This window comes from Chaetodon trifascialis, chromosome 11 (assembly GCF_039877785.1).
Source record: "Chaetodon trifascialis isolate fChaTrf1 chromosome 11, fChaTrf1.hap1, whole genome shotgun sequence".
NCBI classification, from domain to species: domain Eukaryota; kingdom Metazoa; phylum Chordata; class Actinopteri; order Chaetodontiformes; family Chaetodontidae; genus Chaetodon; species Chaetodon trifascialis.
The window spans coordinates 19,755,661-19,771,484 of record NC_092066.1 but is presented as its reverse complement, the minus strand read 5'-3'; the positions used below and the strand labels follow the sequence as shown (position 1 = coordinate 19,771,484).

At 43.3% G+C, this 15,824-nt stretch overlaps 2 protein-coding genes across 3 annotated transcripts; one reads left to right on the top strand and one right to left on the bottom strand.

Annotated features, from left to right (window-relative positions):
* The first annotated feature begins 1,597 nt into the window (after window positions 1–1,597).
* gorasp1a (golgi reassembly stacking protein 1a) lies at window positions 1,598–6,927 on the top strand. The gene is made up of 9 exons (XM_070973947.1): window positions 1,598–1,761; window positions 2,484–2,564; window positions 2,673–2,876; window positions 3,004–3,090; window positions 3,195–3,325; window positions 3,705–3,837; window positions 4,105–4,213; window positions 4,305–4,448; window positions 4,541–6,927. The coding sequence occupies exons 1-9, from the start codon at window positions 1,699–1,701 to the stop codon at window positions 5,026–5,028; spliced, it is 1,440 nt and encodes a 479-aa protein (XP_070830048.1). The 5' UTR covers window positions 1,598–1,698; the 3' UTR covers window positions 5,029–6,927.
* Window positions 6,173–14,331, bottom strand: LOC139338697 (WD repeat-containing protein 48). Of its 2 annotated transcripts, none has more exons than XM_070973944.1 (18): window positions 14,269–14,331; window positions 13,400–13,540; window positions 13,203–13,281; window positions 12,893–13,105; window positions 11,816–11,904; window positions 11,208–11,309; window positions 10,897–11,121; window positions 10,480–10,554; window positions 10,125–10,227; window positions 9,941–10,038; window positions 9,633–9,740; window positions 9,434–9,530; window positions 9,237–9,332; window positions 8,917–9,022; window positions 8,660–8,747; window positions 8,096–8,172; window positions 7,795–7,987; window positions 6,173–7,705 (listed from the first exon to the last, which is right to left on the bottom strand). In XM_070973944.1, the coding sequence occupies exons 1-18, from the start codon at window positions 14,314–14,316 to the stop codon at window positions 7,610–7,612; spliced, it is 2,034 nt and encodes a 677-aa protein (XP_070830045.1). In that variant the 5' UTR covers window positions 14,317–14,331; the 3' UTR covers window positions 6,173–7,609. The 2 variants fall into 2 exon arrangements, with proteins under 2 accessions (XP_070830045.1, XP_070830046.1); XM_070973945.1 differs by having other exon boundaries at window positions 13,203–13,278; window positions 14,269–14,330.
* Window positions 14,332–15,824: the final 1,493 nt, after the last annotated feature.

The window sequence follows — 15,824 nt, the reverse complement described above, 5'->3', positions numbered from 1 at the left end:
AAACCCACTCAACAGCTTTCCTTTGGCTTCTCTTATCATATACTAAAATTATTCATTCATTCAGCACAATCTCTGCTATTTTACTCCATCCCGTGGTTTGCAAATGACCACGAAAGGCCTTAATCTGCCTCTTTCATGACTGAGTCAAAGGGTGCTTTTCATTACATAAATTGGTCTCCTCGTCTCCTTCACTCGCTTCCTCTCCTCGCGTCTTAGCTCCGCCCAGCGAGGACATGAAAGAGGGATGTGAGGAAGGGACGTGAGGACGGAGGAAACGAAACTCCGAAATGAAAAATCCTCGCTCCACAGCGTCAGTTCGAAGCGACGTCAATTACTGATGACGTTTGCACAGCTGTAAAAGCTGTAAAACATGATATTATGGTCAGATCTGCAGTCAGACTGTTCTACTCCTGATTGCTATTGATGAGGTTTCAATTATATGCCGTTAGAGGCATAACAGAGGACGGGTGTGTGGTAGATTAAACCAACAGCCTTGTAGCCTTGCTTTAAAATAAATATATACCAAGAATTTTCATTAATTTCTTGGTGACAGATACAATTGTTAAAAGGACACAGTTGAAACAAGAATCAAGATTACATTTGTGAAGACCTGCTCCCGCCATGATTCAAACGTGTGCCACATACGACACGCCCCTTAAATAATAAAACACTTCCGCGAAGGCTACACCGGTGTATCCTCACTCTGATCTCCTTCAGAAGCCTCCTCTCTCCTCGCTCCTCGTCTCCTTCAGGTGCATTTAAGCAATTAGAAGATCCTTCATCATGGCGGAGGGGAAACGACTTCCGGGTCGACGAAGGAGAGAGGAGACGAGGAGGCACAATTAAATGTAATGGAAAGTACCCACTGTGACTCTTCATGGCAGGAAAAGCACAGGTGTTAACTGTTCACACTGATGAAGGTTCACAACACCAGGACCCTGATCTGCTGGTAGAATGGACTATTCTCCTGCCTGTTTTTTACCGTGCTGCCATTACTAATACTTAGCTTTGCATTATCATGACATCATTACTTACTACTTCGTAGTGGAGGCCTCATGAGCACAATTGCAGTATATAATACCAATGCAGGGACATGAAGTAGCTCTGCTACCACTTCAAATAATAATAATAATAATAATAATAACAAGAATGATGTGTGCGCTGGGCTGCACGGTGGTGCAGCAGGTAGTGCGCGTGCCTCACAGCAAGAAGGTTGCCGGTTCGATCCCCGGGTCAGGCGGGGCCTTTCTGTGTGAAGTTTGCATGTTCTTCCCGTGCATGCGTGGGTTCTCTCCGGGTACTCCGGCTTCCTCCCACAGACCAAAAACATGCTCATTAGGTTAATTGATGACTCTAAATTGTCCGTAGGTGTGAGTGTGAGTGTGAATGGTTGTTTGTCCTTGAATGTGGCCCTGCAATCGGCTGGCGACCAGTTCAGGGTGTACCCCGCCTCTCGCCCATTGTAGCTGGGATAGGCTCCAGCCCCCCGCAACCCCGAAAGGGATAGGCGGTATAGATAATGGATGGATGGATGTGTGCGCTTGCGCGGTTTGCGAGCGCTTGTCTGTGTTCGATACCGTCGATGTTCGATTGTTTTGGACTGCAGACAAGATGGCCACAGACTGTCAGCTGTGGTAATTCTCAGCCACTTGTGATTTTCTTATGATATAAGCTAAGATATAAAAGTTCGTGGCAGAAATGGGTTTATCACAGAGTTCAGAAGTATCCGAAGGAGGGACGTACGGGTACCACGTGCATGGCGTAAGAAATGATCTCGCTTCCTTTGTATTTGGAACAGCGTGTCCAGCAGCTTACCGTGACATGTTACTGTATGCTAACACAAGGCTAGCTAAGGAGCTGCTGCGGACCCACCGGTAAAACCTGATGAGGTGGCACTGTTTACCTGTCAATCCAAGTTGACACAATGCAGCCGAAACTTGTATTCATTTCATTAAAATATACGCTTGAAGTCAGGCTTGTAACTCGTCTCAGAGTCTTGTAACAGCTCGATGAATACCTGTAGCTAATGCTTAGAGTCATATAGTGGATGGATGATGGGAAATTTTAACTGGGCTCCGATGAATCGTCTCACTTCAGTCTGACTGATTGTACATTAAATAACAATGCTGAAAGGCCTGGTCGATTAACTGAGAAATCAGTCGAAAGAGATCAAGCGACAATGCCAAACATTTAGTGGTTCATGTTTCTCAAATGGAAAGATTCGCTGCTTTTGTCCTGTAAACTGAAGAATTTGGAATTGCAGACTCTTCAAAGATGGACTTTTAAGATTTTTTGGCCCTGATTGATTGAGTAATCCAAAAAAATAGAAACATAATCCCTAGATGAAGCTGTTTACTATAGGTACTGTGGTTGTTTATTCATTATTTAGAAAAGTCATATCCCAGATGTTATTGTAACAGCGTGATTGTATTTAATGACGAGGCAGCACAAGTGATTAAATTGCTGTGTTGTGTTGTTGACAGGTGCAGCCCAGTTCCCCTGCAGAACAGGCCGGCCTGCAGCCCTTCTTTGACTTCATTCTGTCTCTGGACAACAGAAGACTGGTAAGTGTATTGATTGTCCTGTTGTAAGTTGTTAAGTTACCTCCTCCTCCTCCTCCTCCTCCATCTCCTCCTCCTGCTGTTTTGACTCCTCCTGCTACCGATCACCAGAATGAGGAAAATGACCTGCTGAAGGAGCTTCTGAAAGCCAACATGGAGAGAGCGGTGAAGATGGAGGTGTACAGCACAAAGACCACCAGGGTCCGTGAGCTGGAGGTGGTGCCCAGCAACATGTGGGGAGGACAGGGCCTGCTAGGTGCCAGCGTTCGTTTCTGCAGCTACCAAGGAGCCAATGAGAACGTCTGGCACGTTCTGGTGAGCTTCTTTGTCAAGAACTAGGAAAACCAAACTGACTGAGCTCTCTGATCTGACCTTCTTTACTCACCACGTTCATCATCATAGTTTCGACTTCCGTTTGCTAACTCTGATCTCCTTCCTGTAGGACGTGGAAGCCAGTTCACCTGCTGCACTGGCAGGGCTTCAGCCACACACTGACTACATCGTCGGAGCAGATCAGGTGTTGCAAGATGTAAGATTAATGCTTTATTGCTCTGATGTATTTAGCTGAAATTGCTTCTTCGAACAAGTCTCTGAAAGATGAGTTGTAGTTAATTCAGAGTTGCTGCTTTGCAGTCAGAAGACTTCTTCTCGCTGATTGAGGTCCATGAAGGGAAGCCCCTGAAGCTGCTGGTGTACAACACACAAACAGATGGCTGCAGGGAGGTGCTGGTCACACCAAATGGAGCGTGGGGTGGAGAGGGCAGGTACAGGACAATGCACAGTTACACAAAGTATTCAGGGAGACTTACTGGAGAAAACCTTTGCATTTCATCACATTTATCGTTTTGCCTTGGGACTGTTTTATCTATTCTAGATAACATTCACTACTTTCCATTTCAAAAAAAGAACAAAACAGTTGTCCCACGCGGGTGCTAGCATCGTCTTATTAGAAAAGTAATGCTTGGCATCACTGAAGTGAGCTGCTAAAAAATAAAATAAAGTTTATTCAAATAAATCAGCCTTTGTAAAGGTAAGTTGGCCAATCAATCCAATCAGTTAGGCCTTTTGAGATCATACAGCATTATTTCATGTAATAAAATGTGTAAATGGTTTAATGGTGCTGTTATAAATGTTTGCTCTCAGTTTGGGTTGTGGCATCGGTTACGGCTACTTGCACCGAATCCCGGCACCGTCTGACCCACCGATGGTGAATCCTTCCACCTCTGTTCCTGAGCAGGAACCCCCTCCAGAGCTGCCTACCCACGGGTTCACAGAGGTACACCTGAATCCACATTTACTAGAGTTAACGCTGCAACTACTGACCCATTTTATTGATGAATTCAAAACTGTACAATGTCAAACAAATGGTTAAAATTCACATTTGAGAAGCTGAAATTTGCTTGTTAAAATGACTAATGATTACAAAAATGAGTTCGTCAAAATCAGTTGATGGCCTAACTGCTTCAGCCCTTTCTCATTTAGCTGTTGACTGATAAAATGTCCTGTTACATGAAATCAAACTGTTGGACTGTTTGTTTTCCAGGCGCCTTTAATGGCACCTTCAAGCCAAAGTGACGATGTGTTAGACCTGGAGCAGGTCACCCTTCAGGAAGCTCCTCTACCTCCACCCATCCAGAGAGTCATGGACCCTGGTCAGTTCACATAAGCAGCGGTTTCAGAGGATGACAATTGATGACATATAAGCCTCCTTGGTGTCTCACTGCCTTGTGTTCGTTTTTCCAGGTTTCTCAGACTCTGAAGCGGCACTGATGAACCCTGACGCTGCAGACTTGGCGGACAGGCTCGATCTGTCTGTGTCGTCCATTGACATGACCAACACTTCACTGGCGATGCATGAGGAGAAGGACGGCGACATCTCTGGTGTTGGTGAGTTGGGACTTTGTGCAGGTGTTCCGGAGCTGTCATGTATCCATTTCCCAAAATGAATATAGACCATGTGTGTGTTTCCTGTTGTACAGAGGAGCTGGAGGACAGTGTGCTGCTTTCATCATCAGCAGACAACCAGACTGACCCGCAACCGCTGAGCCCTCAGGCAGCCATGGACCTCTCTTCTGCTCTCGCTTCTAGTGACACTTTGTCAGATTCGGGCATCGCAGCAGCTGAACCATCTCACCGGATCCCAGAGTCCACAGATCTCCCAGTCTCTCTCTGTGAGTCTAGCAATAGCCCAAGTCCACCAATGGATGCATTGCCTCTTCCCGTAGAGTCCCCTGAGCCTCCTGCTGAGCCCTCTGTCACAGCTGAAGACCCCCCCTCCCCGTCTGCAGCTGATGTCCTCCAGTCCTCTGCTGTGAATGAGTCGATGGCGGACAGCTCTCCTGCTCAGGCCGTCGAGGACGAAACAGGGCCAGTGGAGGAGTCCATAGAGGCTCTGGATGAGGCTCCTGCTGACCACTGCAGCCATGAGAGCGACGAGGTGGAGCCAGAGGAGCCGACGCTTGAGTAAGAAAGGTGCAAAAATGCAAAGTGAAGATGACAATCACTGGGGCTTTTTACAAGAAATACAGGACAGATGGAGGGAAAGGCTGTCTGAGCTGACGCTGATAGTCTTACAGTGAGTGCAGCGCTCCTGCATCAGGTTAGTTACACGATAGAAACCAGCTAAAGCATTACCATCAAAGTAGATCACTGGTCACTTTGAAGCACTGTAGGATCATCCTGTTGGTTTTGTATGTAAAAACGGAAAGTTACTGCTCATTTCTACTGCAAGAAGATAATGTGATCCACATTTCACCTTGCTTGGTGTCCAATTTGGAACAATGCGGGTGACAAGACTTTGCCTCTGGTACACAAATGGGATGAATACTTGAACACTTCCAAAGATAAACACATACATTTACTACAGCACAGCTGCACCTTAAGATCGAGAACACTAGCAAAGTTTTGAAACTACCAGCCTGTTGGCAGAAAATGATTCCCACGATACAGCTTTTAAAAAGACTTTAGGTTAGGGCCATGTGTTGGATTTTTAAGTGTTTTTTATGTGGTATGAGGGAAATAATAGTCCGCATGTACTGTGTGACAGCAGTCAGTACGAGTTTTTACGCCATCTTTGATGAGGTCAGTATTTTTTAAACACTATCTTTTATTTGATTTATTCAGCCATGCAGTCTGCGATGTGTTTCAAAATTTTTATTGCTTGTATTGCTGGTTTTAAGCCTCCGCGTCTCCTTCAACATTGTTTTTACTTTGTCATTTTGTGATCTATGCAACAGTAGAGTTCCGCCTGTGACCCCACAGGTAATGTGTAAATCCAGTAGACTACAGACCTTCCACTTAGATGGCGTAACAGTGACGCTGCTGTTGAATAATTGTTTTCTGTTCTTCTGAGGGGCTTCTTAATGTTTTTCCACAGTCAAAGTAGGTGCTAGTGTGTAAAATAAGGAAAAGTATTTTTGCAGATATTTTATCAATTAATTGTATGTTTTATTAGGAATGAGTGCGGAGTCTTTGGATGAATGGGTGAATCGTTGATGGTTAAAACAATCATATCACTTAAAAAGAAACTATCCCTTGCTTGTCTTCTTTCACACTCATCAGCTGAACACATTACAACTCAAGACACATCCATTTATAATCCCATAAATCTGTCACTGTTAAACCATTCCAATTTATTTCTTTGAATGCCTAAAATATACATATTTCACAAGTTATTACAACAAGGGATACTGCAGTGTTATGGCCTAATTATGGTACCCATCATGTTTTTGGCCAATTAGAGCTCACTCAATGCATCCCCCGCAATGCCGCTAAACGCACTCGTCATGGCAAAATTAACTGCAGAAAATTTACAATGAAAAGATGTGTAGTTCTGCTTGGTGACACACCAAGAGAGACATGGGTATTACCGTTTATTTCACTTTGGTGAATTCCCCACAGTCGTTGGATATTATCTTGGATGACATTCCCCTTAAAGTTATATTCATTTTTTTCATTGAACTCCTTTAGAATCTAAATGAAATATACATTAGGAACAGCCCTCACTGTCATCAAAGTCACTGCTCATGACCCAAGCACAGAGCGCGTAAGCATGAGTTATTGTTAAAGATACATACCTTATATATATATATATAGAATTTCCCAATTGCTAAGATGACTTGGACGACTACTAACATTCTTAAGAGTAAATTGCAGTTTCTGGGTTGTAGTAACTACAACAAATGCAATTTTTAACATCCAAGTCAAATTACCTCCGTGATCATGAATGTGCTCTAGGGATTTGGAAAAATAACAGCTGGTTTTAAGTAAACTGTACAACAACCCAATAAAACTGCTGCAAAACCAAAAGAACAAAAAGTCACTTAAATCCAAAATGTTGTACATATATTTACAAAAAAAACAAAAACATTCAGTCCATTGAGAACAGCACAGCTAAAAAGAAATGACAAAGACAAGTGCATCCGTCAATGAGGTTCAAGCTCTGCGAGAATTTGATGTCTAAGCCGAGGTTAAGTTCAAGTTTAGATGGTGACAACAGAACAGAGGAGGACTGCTTTGAGAGACTGCGACTCGACCCACAGCCCGAGTGGACGCCTGCACAGGTGACACAGCAGAGACAGGTGTGGAGTGTCTGTAGAACGAGGACAGTTTCTGGAATGTACTAGAACAAACAAACAGTCTACTACATCCATGTGCATGTACACACACTCGGACACAAACGTGTACGGTGACTTAAGTCACTTCAAAATAAAAATGCCAGTAAGAAGGAAGGAACAAAAATTGCAGTCAAAGAAAAAAAAGAAATTGGTGAGCTCTGGAGAAAACTCAGTCCATCCTTCTAATTCTTGTCAAACTGTTAAAAAAAAAAAAAGACTACGGACCACTTATCTCCCAGGTGTCTCTTGGCTGCTCTGGCCTGTTCTGGTCAGTTCCCTATGATACACCACGAGCCACGTCCTCACAAATTTGACTGGATTCTCATTGATACTGCGACTCTGGACCACACAATGGGGTTTAGGGTACTACATGTCAGAGGTGGGTGGTGATTGGCAAATGACGAAGAGTTCTTGTTTTAAAAATGATGACTTTCACGTGGACTTCTGCCTATAGTGAAGCGTCAAGTCCCCTCCGCTCTTCCAGATAAAATGTTTAACTGTTCGCAGGTCCATGTTGGGATCTAGAACCTGGTTGAAAGATCAAAAAAAAGAATTGGTTAATACAGTGAATAAAGGATGCACTCATCGAAACACACAAGCACCCGCACTGTGCTCACCTGGTCTTGACACATTAATTCAATCTTCTCCTCGGCCAGCATGGCCATGTCCTCCTCTTTCTCCTGCTCCCCGGGCTTGTCGTTGGCCGAGGAGCTGGTGGTCTGAGACTCGTTGTCCAGGTTGATGATCTTCTCGTAAACGTGCTCCATCACCTTCCTCACCTGGAGCATGTCACTGGCCGAGAGACGGTCCCTGCAGAACGCACAGCAGTGAAAATCAGCTGCCAGCAAGTCTGTGTGGACGTACTCCGCATTTCATAATCAAAGGGAAATACAACCCCAAAGTAGATGAGAAACTCACTTCTTTAGAGTTTTTGCACCAGAGGAAGAATGGGGCTGGAGGTAGAACGGGATTTTGTTGAACTTGGGCATATTTTTCTGGAACAGAAGAGAAAGTCAAACAGTAATAATGGCAGGAACAAACTGGGCACAGACGTTTATCGCTGATAAACATATCACTGTTCATTTCCCCCTGAGGAAAACACAGTGATTCTAGACTCCGGTTTTCAGTGGAAAAGGCACACACATAAATAATAAAATGAATGCTTAATGAATTCCATTTAGCTGCTTCAGTTTCAGGTCGTATTATCATTGCGACACGAACAGAATCGAGCCATTGTTAATGTTGACCCTACTGCGAAAGTTAAAATGTCTGCTGTTAGAAGGGCCTTGATGCCAAGTGTAAACAATCAGGAGAGAGTCTCTGAATGAAAGAGCTCTACATTAACACTCAACACTCACAAAAGGTAGCGCACATAAACACAAACACACATATGAGAATCTTAATTTATAGTCCATTTAAGCTGTAATCATTTGTCTTATTTGACTTAATGTACAATAAAGGTGAAAACATAATTGTACTCACATCTACAGTTATATCAATAACCCACTGTGGAACTGTCTCATTCAGCAACATGGACTCAGTCTCTCCACCTGAGTCTCTACATAGCAACCTGCAGCACATAACACAGGACATCAGAAGCAATTCAGAGGCGCAACAGATTAGCCAACAGCTAACAGTTACGTTTATCACAATTATAAACTGATAACTTTACAAAGCCCTATGCGACGCTCTCAACTCACATTTAACCTGCACCGATAAGGACGTGAGTCAATCATTACCTGAACAGAGTTCTGCCTCCTGCTTCCCCAAAGATGACTGGTGTGTGTGGTGGCACTTGGAAATATCCATTTCCTTTCTGGACCCTGTTCTCCTGCTCTCCGTTCACTGTGGGCACAAGGATGGAATCCTTTAAGACACACTGAACGATGCTTTGGACTCACTCACAACAGCAGGAGATGATGTCGAGCATGCAGCCACAGTCCAAGTGGATAACAAGTTAAATGAAACAATGAACGCGCGTATTGAAGCATTACTGCAGAGGTTTGCTTCATTCAACGTCATGATTTGGCAGTGGATGAACAGTCAACCACCTCCTTACCGTGGTTCACCTCGTTCTCTTCCTCATCCATGGGGTTGATGCGAGTTCTGGGCCAGAACTCGAGCAGAGCCTGGAGCAGCAGTCCGCCCAGGTTCACTACAGAGATGAAGCAGCAAAATAAAGTTAGCAGTTAGCTTCAGTTCTGCATTATTCAAGAGCTATTTGTGCATAAAATGTGACTTGGTTGGATATCATACACTTTGGGTCGGATCCATCAGAGCTTGAAAACCCAGCGTCCTTTGCAGACACCCAGGCAGCGAAGCAGTCGCTCTCGTCCAATGTGATAGTGAGCATCTATTGGCAAGGACAAGAACTATGAAATCCCTCACCAGGGTCATGAAAGACCTCTGTGTTGTTCAGAAGAAAAGCTGTTGTATAACCAGGTTTGTGACTCACCCCAGTTTTCAGGTCAACAGAGAACCAATTTGGCACATAGACCATCTTGAAGCGCTTTTTAATCTCTTCGTCAAACTCCACTTTGCCCAAGTCTTCACCCTTGCAAGCCTGAAGGTAAAATATACATCAAGTCATCAGGAGTGAGTTCACACCAGGCTCACAAGAAGAGGAGTTCTTCAACTCTGGAGGGATTCATGGGTAGTAGCTGGGACAGGTGAGCACCAATTAACCGTGACGTTGTTGGACGAAAGATTGGCAGCTCCAATCATACTGGAACATGATGGAAATCACTACGACATGGAGTTTACCTTCAGGACGTCCCAGAAAGCCACGTTGTTGTTGGTATCTTTGGTGAGTATGTGTCTCTTGTCATTCAGAATGTGGCACTGTATGATACTGGCACCTCCTGCAAACACAATAAAGAATTTAACTTCAGAAAATATAAGAAGCATATAGAAGATACACTAGTTTTAGAGAAATAAACGTGTTTACCTTTGATGACTTGTTCTGGCTGAGTGCACAGCGGTGTCAAAGGGTTAGTGCAGTCATTGTCATACTCCCCTGATGATCTGAAGTTGTGCATTCCCTTTAGAGACTACACATACACAGAAAATAATAATCAGATTATTCTGGATTCAATAGCCGTGATTAATGTAATGCAATTATCTTTTCTGTATCATCCACACCATCACAAAGCTGGTTTAATTTTTTACACAAATCACTGCGGGAGGATTACTGATGAATAACAAGAGGTGTGGCTATATGCACAAGTCTCTATCTAGACTATATTCCAGAGTCATAATGTTGACAGTCGACCAGTGGTCTCAGAGGTGTCACGCGTGCTTACCCATTTATTAACGGATGACTTGGTGGTGGAGACCCAGATTGCTGGAGGTGGGTCAGCAGATCTGTCCAGTTCCATCTGAGCAAAAGAGAAAGACAGGAAAGGGTTGAATGACTCCAAATGTTGAGCTACGAGCACAGGAATGACTGAATTGTTGGCAACTGTTTTTCACTGTTAATAAAGCACACAAGAGACAAGCCTCAAAGAAAACAAAACAAAAAAATCATGCATGCGACAAATGTGCAATAGAAACACCACACAGTGATAAAATACTACACCTAATATTTACAACAGTCAGCAGACAAGACTCGTACTGCTCAATAACAAACTTTTCAAATGAAAAGTTAGTAAAAATGCGAGAGGAGTTCAAATCTGGCACATCACACAACAGAAAATGTGTTCCAGGTTAAACCTTCTTACTTTGAGCACTGGGGCCTTCTCCTCACAGATGAGCACACGGATGTCTGGGTTACGCAGGTCAGTGCAGTAGATCTTTTTGTCTCTGCCTCCAGAGTAGACGTGCGTAAAGGCCTCATTGACCTGTAGGGCCCAAACCCCTTCATCGTGCACCCGGTAGGTGGCAATACACCTCTGCTGGCCGAGCGACCACAGGCGGATGGTCCCGTCTGAACTGCCCGACAGGCACTGTGGAGAAGAACAGCCGGTTCAGATTTCAGATTTCCTCTGTTTAACAGCTGTCGCCACCGTGTACTTTAGATATCTTAACGCACCTGAGTGCCATCTCTATTCAGCAGCAGCGACTTGACGTTGTCTGTGTGACCCTTTAGCTTCATCAGTTTTGCACATGTTCGTGGATCCCACACTCTCAGGACCTGGTGGAACAGAAAAAAAGGCGGGAGTGAATGAAGGTGGTACTTCACTACATTCAAATGCACGCTACAACCAGATTACTGTGACTAAACAAAGTAACAGATCAAGCACTCACATGGTTTCAGAGTAACTGAACACCTCCTGAAACCCCACTCTGCACTGTTTATTATGTAATCTAATGTCCAGATCTGATGAGCGCTTAAATTTTCCCCCAACTAGCAAGAATACTGGCACTTTTTCTGTACAGAAATGCATTTTGTAATCTTTCCGGTGCACATGTGGATTTCAGACAATATGCAGCCCAAAGACAGAAAGGCTCCACAATAATTAAGACAGATTTTTGAGAACTTTCCTGCAAATCTCTCATTGGAGTACATTCTCAACAAGTTTCAGGCTGAAAATTGAAAAACTATCTTAGATAAGATGGCCCGTGAAATAATGACAGTGGTTTTGGACTTGAGGTTAATTGAACTATTAGAGTGTGCATGTGTGTCTGTGTCATTCAGACCTTTTCTGTGGATCCAGATACAATGACTGTGCCCATCTGGTTCATAGCCAGACTGTAGATGGAGTCCTTGTTCCCGCTGAGTGACGAGGCTGTTGGAGACAAATTATAGTGAGTCCATGGGCACAGAGTATGTCGTAGAGAAACACATCAGTCATTACAGACCAGTAGTCAGTTCAAATGCACAATAATTAATACTAAAGTATAGGGTTGGGTGATAGGACGAATATATCAGCTACTACTGGCTGAGTCCATCTGCAGTCAGGAACGGCAGAGGGAAGCAGCAGGGAAAACAGTGTGTAGACCCACAATATGTTCACATCCATCCATCCATTATCTATACCGCCTATCCCTTTCGGGGTTGCGGGGGGCTGGAGCCTATCCCAGCTACAATGGGCGAGAGGCGGGGTACACCCTGAACCGGTCGCCAGCCGATTGCAGGGCCATATGTTCACATCTAACTTCATAAATTAAGGATTTATTTCAACCAAACCAGAGCTGCTGATGGAACAGTGGAAAGACTAAGATGGTTTTGTTGAGTTTTATGTTGTTTCTGTCAAGTCGCATAAAGTGTGTTTAACAAGTAAAACAAGTTAACAGGGCAGTTAAGCTTGTCTTAGCTCAGTGAAATAGAGAAACTTGATTTCAGAAGGCATACAGTTGTATATTTCTGCTTAATAAGGAAAACAGGTGTTACATTATTTCCTTTCTTGACATTTTTGGAGTTTTTATTAATTAGGCTAATACATAAACATAGCAAACAAACATTCTCACACACCTGTGTGAATATATGGGCAATCAGCAGTTTTTGCACTGATTTTGGCCAACTGGAAAAGATTTTAACGAATCTGGGCGATTCATTGAAAATTTGCAGCTCCCTTGACTGCAATCTAATGGTAAATCCCCCAGTCACATTTCGGACTTGTTGGTTTCTTCAGACTTAACTATACATACAGAGATGTCACCTGTAGCCATCATACCTTCATATCCTACCAGAAATGGTCATAATTGAATAAAGAAATAATAACAGTAATATATTTAAAAACAAAACAAAACAAAAAAACAAAAACAAATACTCACTGGTGACAGTGTTGTTGGAAGCAGTGAGAGCTGTTAGTGTGTTCACATCCCAAAGAAAGATCTGCCGGTCCAGACCTGCTGATGCCACAAGCTCCTTGTCCTTAGCATAGGCCAGAGCTTTCACATAGTCCTTGTGTGTTCGTAACGTCGACATACAGAATCCTTTATGCGCGTTCCACACTTTGACTGTTGTATCTGATGAGGCAGATATCACTGAAATTGGAAGACAGTGACAGTGTATCAAATCAGAAGTTGAAAAAGGCTGTGTAAACAATACCTAAATAAAATAGCTGCCATTAATCAAACTCACATGTTTTTCCATTGCAACAGAGAACTATGTCATTGACCCAGTCTGTATGATGCTCCATCGAGGCAATGTATGGGTCCTGCTGCAATGATGGAGAAGAGAAATTAAGCGAGTTTTAAAAAATTGATGAATGTGACAACACAGCTGTCTGATCACACTGTGAAGTGCAATATTTTAATGCAAAGTTTAAGAAGGTCTACTTTGTGCTGGTAGACGCTCCATATCCGGATAATAGAGTCCCTCCCAGCGGTGAAGAGCCGGTTCAACGCAGGGTCTAGCTGGAGTGCGTTCACCCCGTTTCGATTGTACTTCTCCACCTCATCTCTAATGACATATGACACCTGAAACACAAAGAGGAGAGTGACCAATAAGGTCAGGCTCTTATCTCGACCACCTGTTTTTTTTTTTTTCCACAACACACCCACTTCCTTGCGCACATTTCGAAGCCTGAATACACCCGCGGTTTAGTTTAGTTTAATGCATGCGTTTAATGCGTTGTAAGGACATGCAGAGTCAGTAAAGAAGCCTAGCAGCCAGCTAAATTACACATATGTTGAGAAAGAATTCCCCATAGATTTCTATTAACAAAGTACAAATTTAGTACTTAGTACTGATTTGGTAGCAGTGTCTACTGGCTGGGTGAACGGCAGCAGCACCGAGGCACGTATGTGTTCCCAGCAATTAGACCGAGCCCAGATGCAGTGTAGCTAAGCTACCATTAATGTTGCAATAGCATAAAAATGCTGCGAGGACAGCACGTGAATCATTTGGAATAAACTGCGAACTAAGTGCGTATGTTATAACATATTTAACAAGTACTTATATGATAACTGTTAACAAAGACATGTAATAATTTAGACGCCAGCGTTAGCACAAGACGCTAATAACTAGCTAACGTAAGCTAAGCTAGCTAGGTTAGCCGGCTTGAGTCATGACTTGTAAGAGCCACTCTGCTTTTTGCGGACAGCTTCTGCTGTCCGTCAACTATCCGTAAAGCACTTTTTGGAGCTGAAGACCCTGATGTTACCGTTGACAGACACTTAGCAGTAATGCAACTATTGAGATTTACCTGTACTTTTCTCCGCCCAGCAGCATTTTGCCTGTGATGCGTGGCCATCTTGCATGTTGACAGTCAATTCATGTGATGCTACATCCGGAAAAAAAAGAAAACATATGCACCTGAGCTTTTTGGGAAATGTAGTTTTCACACTGTCCTCTAGTGGCACTGTAGGAAGGGCACTTTTCTTCTGTAGTATAAGTTTTTTAGTGACAGTTTTCAAAATGTCCAGGTCCTGGGAGATCATGAAATGCTTAGATTATTTATTAAAAGGCATCTTAACGTACACATTCAGCTTGACACAAGGACAGAGTTAGTCATTAGACAAGATAGGCAACCGCCCCGAGCCCCAAAGGGGCCCCTAATGGCTAATACACTATAATAATGTATCTAAATAATGTAAAATTACAATACAAGTTTAGGTCTAATTACTCTTAGATAACTTGCTGAATGCCTTCAGTGCACTTCTTGTATGAGCACCAGTGCTACATCTACCCCTGAAAAGCAGGGTCAAACACAGGCAGGCAAAGACCCAGCACACCTTTAATCCTTTATAGAATGCGTCAGGATATATGAGAGGACAATCTCTCAATCGGTCTCTTTATATACCATAATTAATACACCACATGGATGTGCAATACCAATGTTGATTCTGCGCTCAGCCTCGCTGATAAAAATTTTGCAGCTCAATGTCAAAACTGAAATATTGCAATAGGTCATGTATCCAGGATTTTAGAAACACTGAGGTCATGAGTCTGTGTTTGCATTTATTTCCAAACATGCAAGTCTAAATGCTCCTTTAAGGCCCTCGTCACAGCGCCAGGAATAAAATATCTGTCAAGAGAGCCCTTGTGGACCAGTACTGGCTCTAAAAACACCTGAATCAGCCTAAGAGTGAACATTTTAATTGTTCTGTAGAATTTAAACTCTCCCAGCTTGGTAAAAGCCAAGACTTACCAGAAAAACTACATAGGATATGACCTCTGTATGCACAACGTTAACTAGCCTTCAGGTCTTAATATGACATATGCTGCAGCCGCATGTCTCTCAGCAGAACACACAGCCCGCTGGATCTCCCAGCCCAATCTATTAGGAAGTTCATTATTGTCCACTAGAGAGCGCAATAAGACACCAACACTGAAGGCGTGGGCTCCACTGCTGGCTGATCCAAAACCAGCGCCCCTCAGCTTGTTGGAAACACTCTATTAAATTCTGATATCTTGTGGGGAGCTATGTCTTTTGTGGGTTCAATCGAGCGCCACAGGTTTTGCTTCCAAATGGAGTTCACAGCAGTTGATTCCATTCATTAATTCCTCTCTGTGGTCGACAGTGGAATCACTTGTTTTAGGCCTTGCTAAGCACATGGTCTCTAAACTGCAGTACAGAGTCAAATACGGTGTAACTGCAACATTAAATGGCCTATTCTGTGATCAAACTTTAAACAAGGTCAGATAGTACAATGCATGTCGTCCATATCCTTAAAAACCCACTGCTGACATTAGGTTAATTCTCATGCTTAGTATCATAGAGGAACCACATAAAGTATTTATGTACATTAATAAAGTATG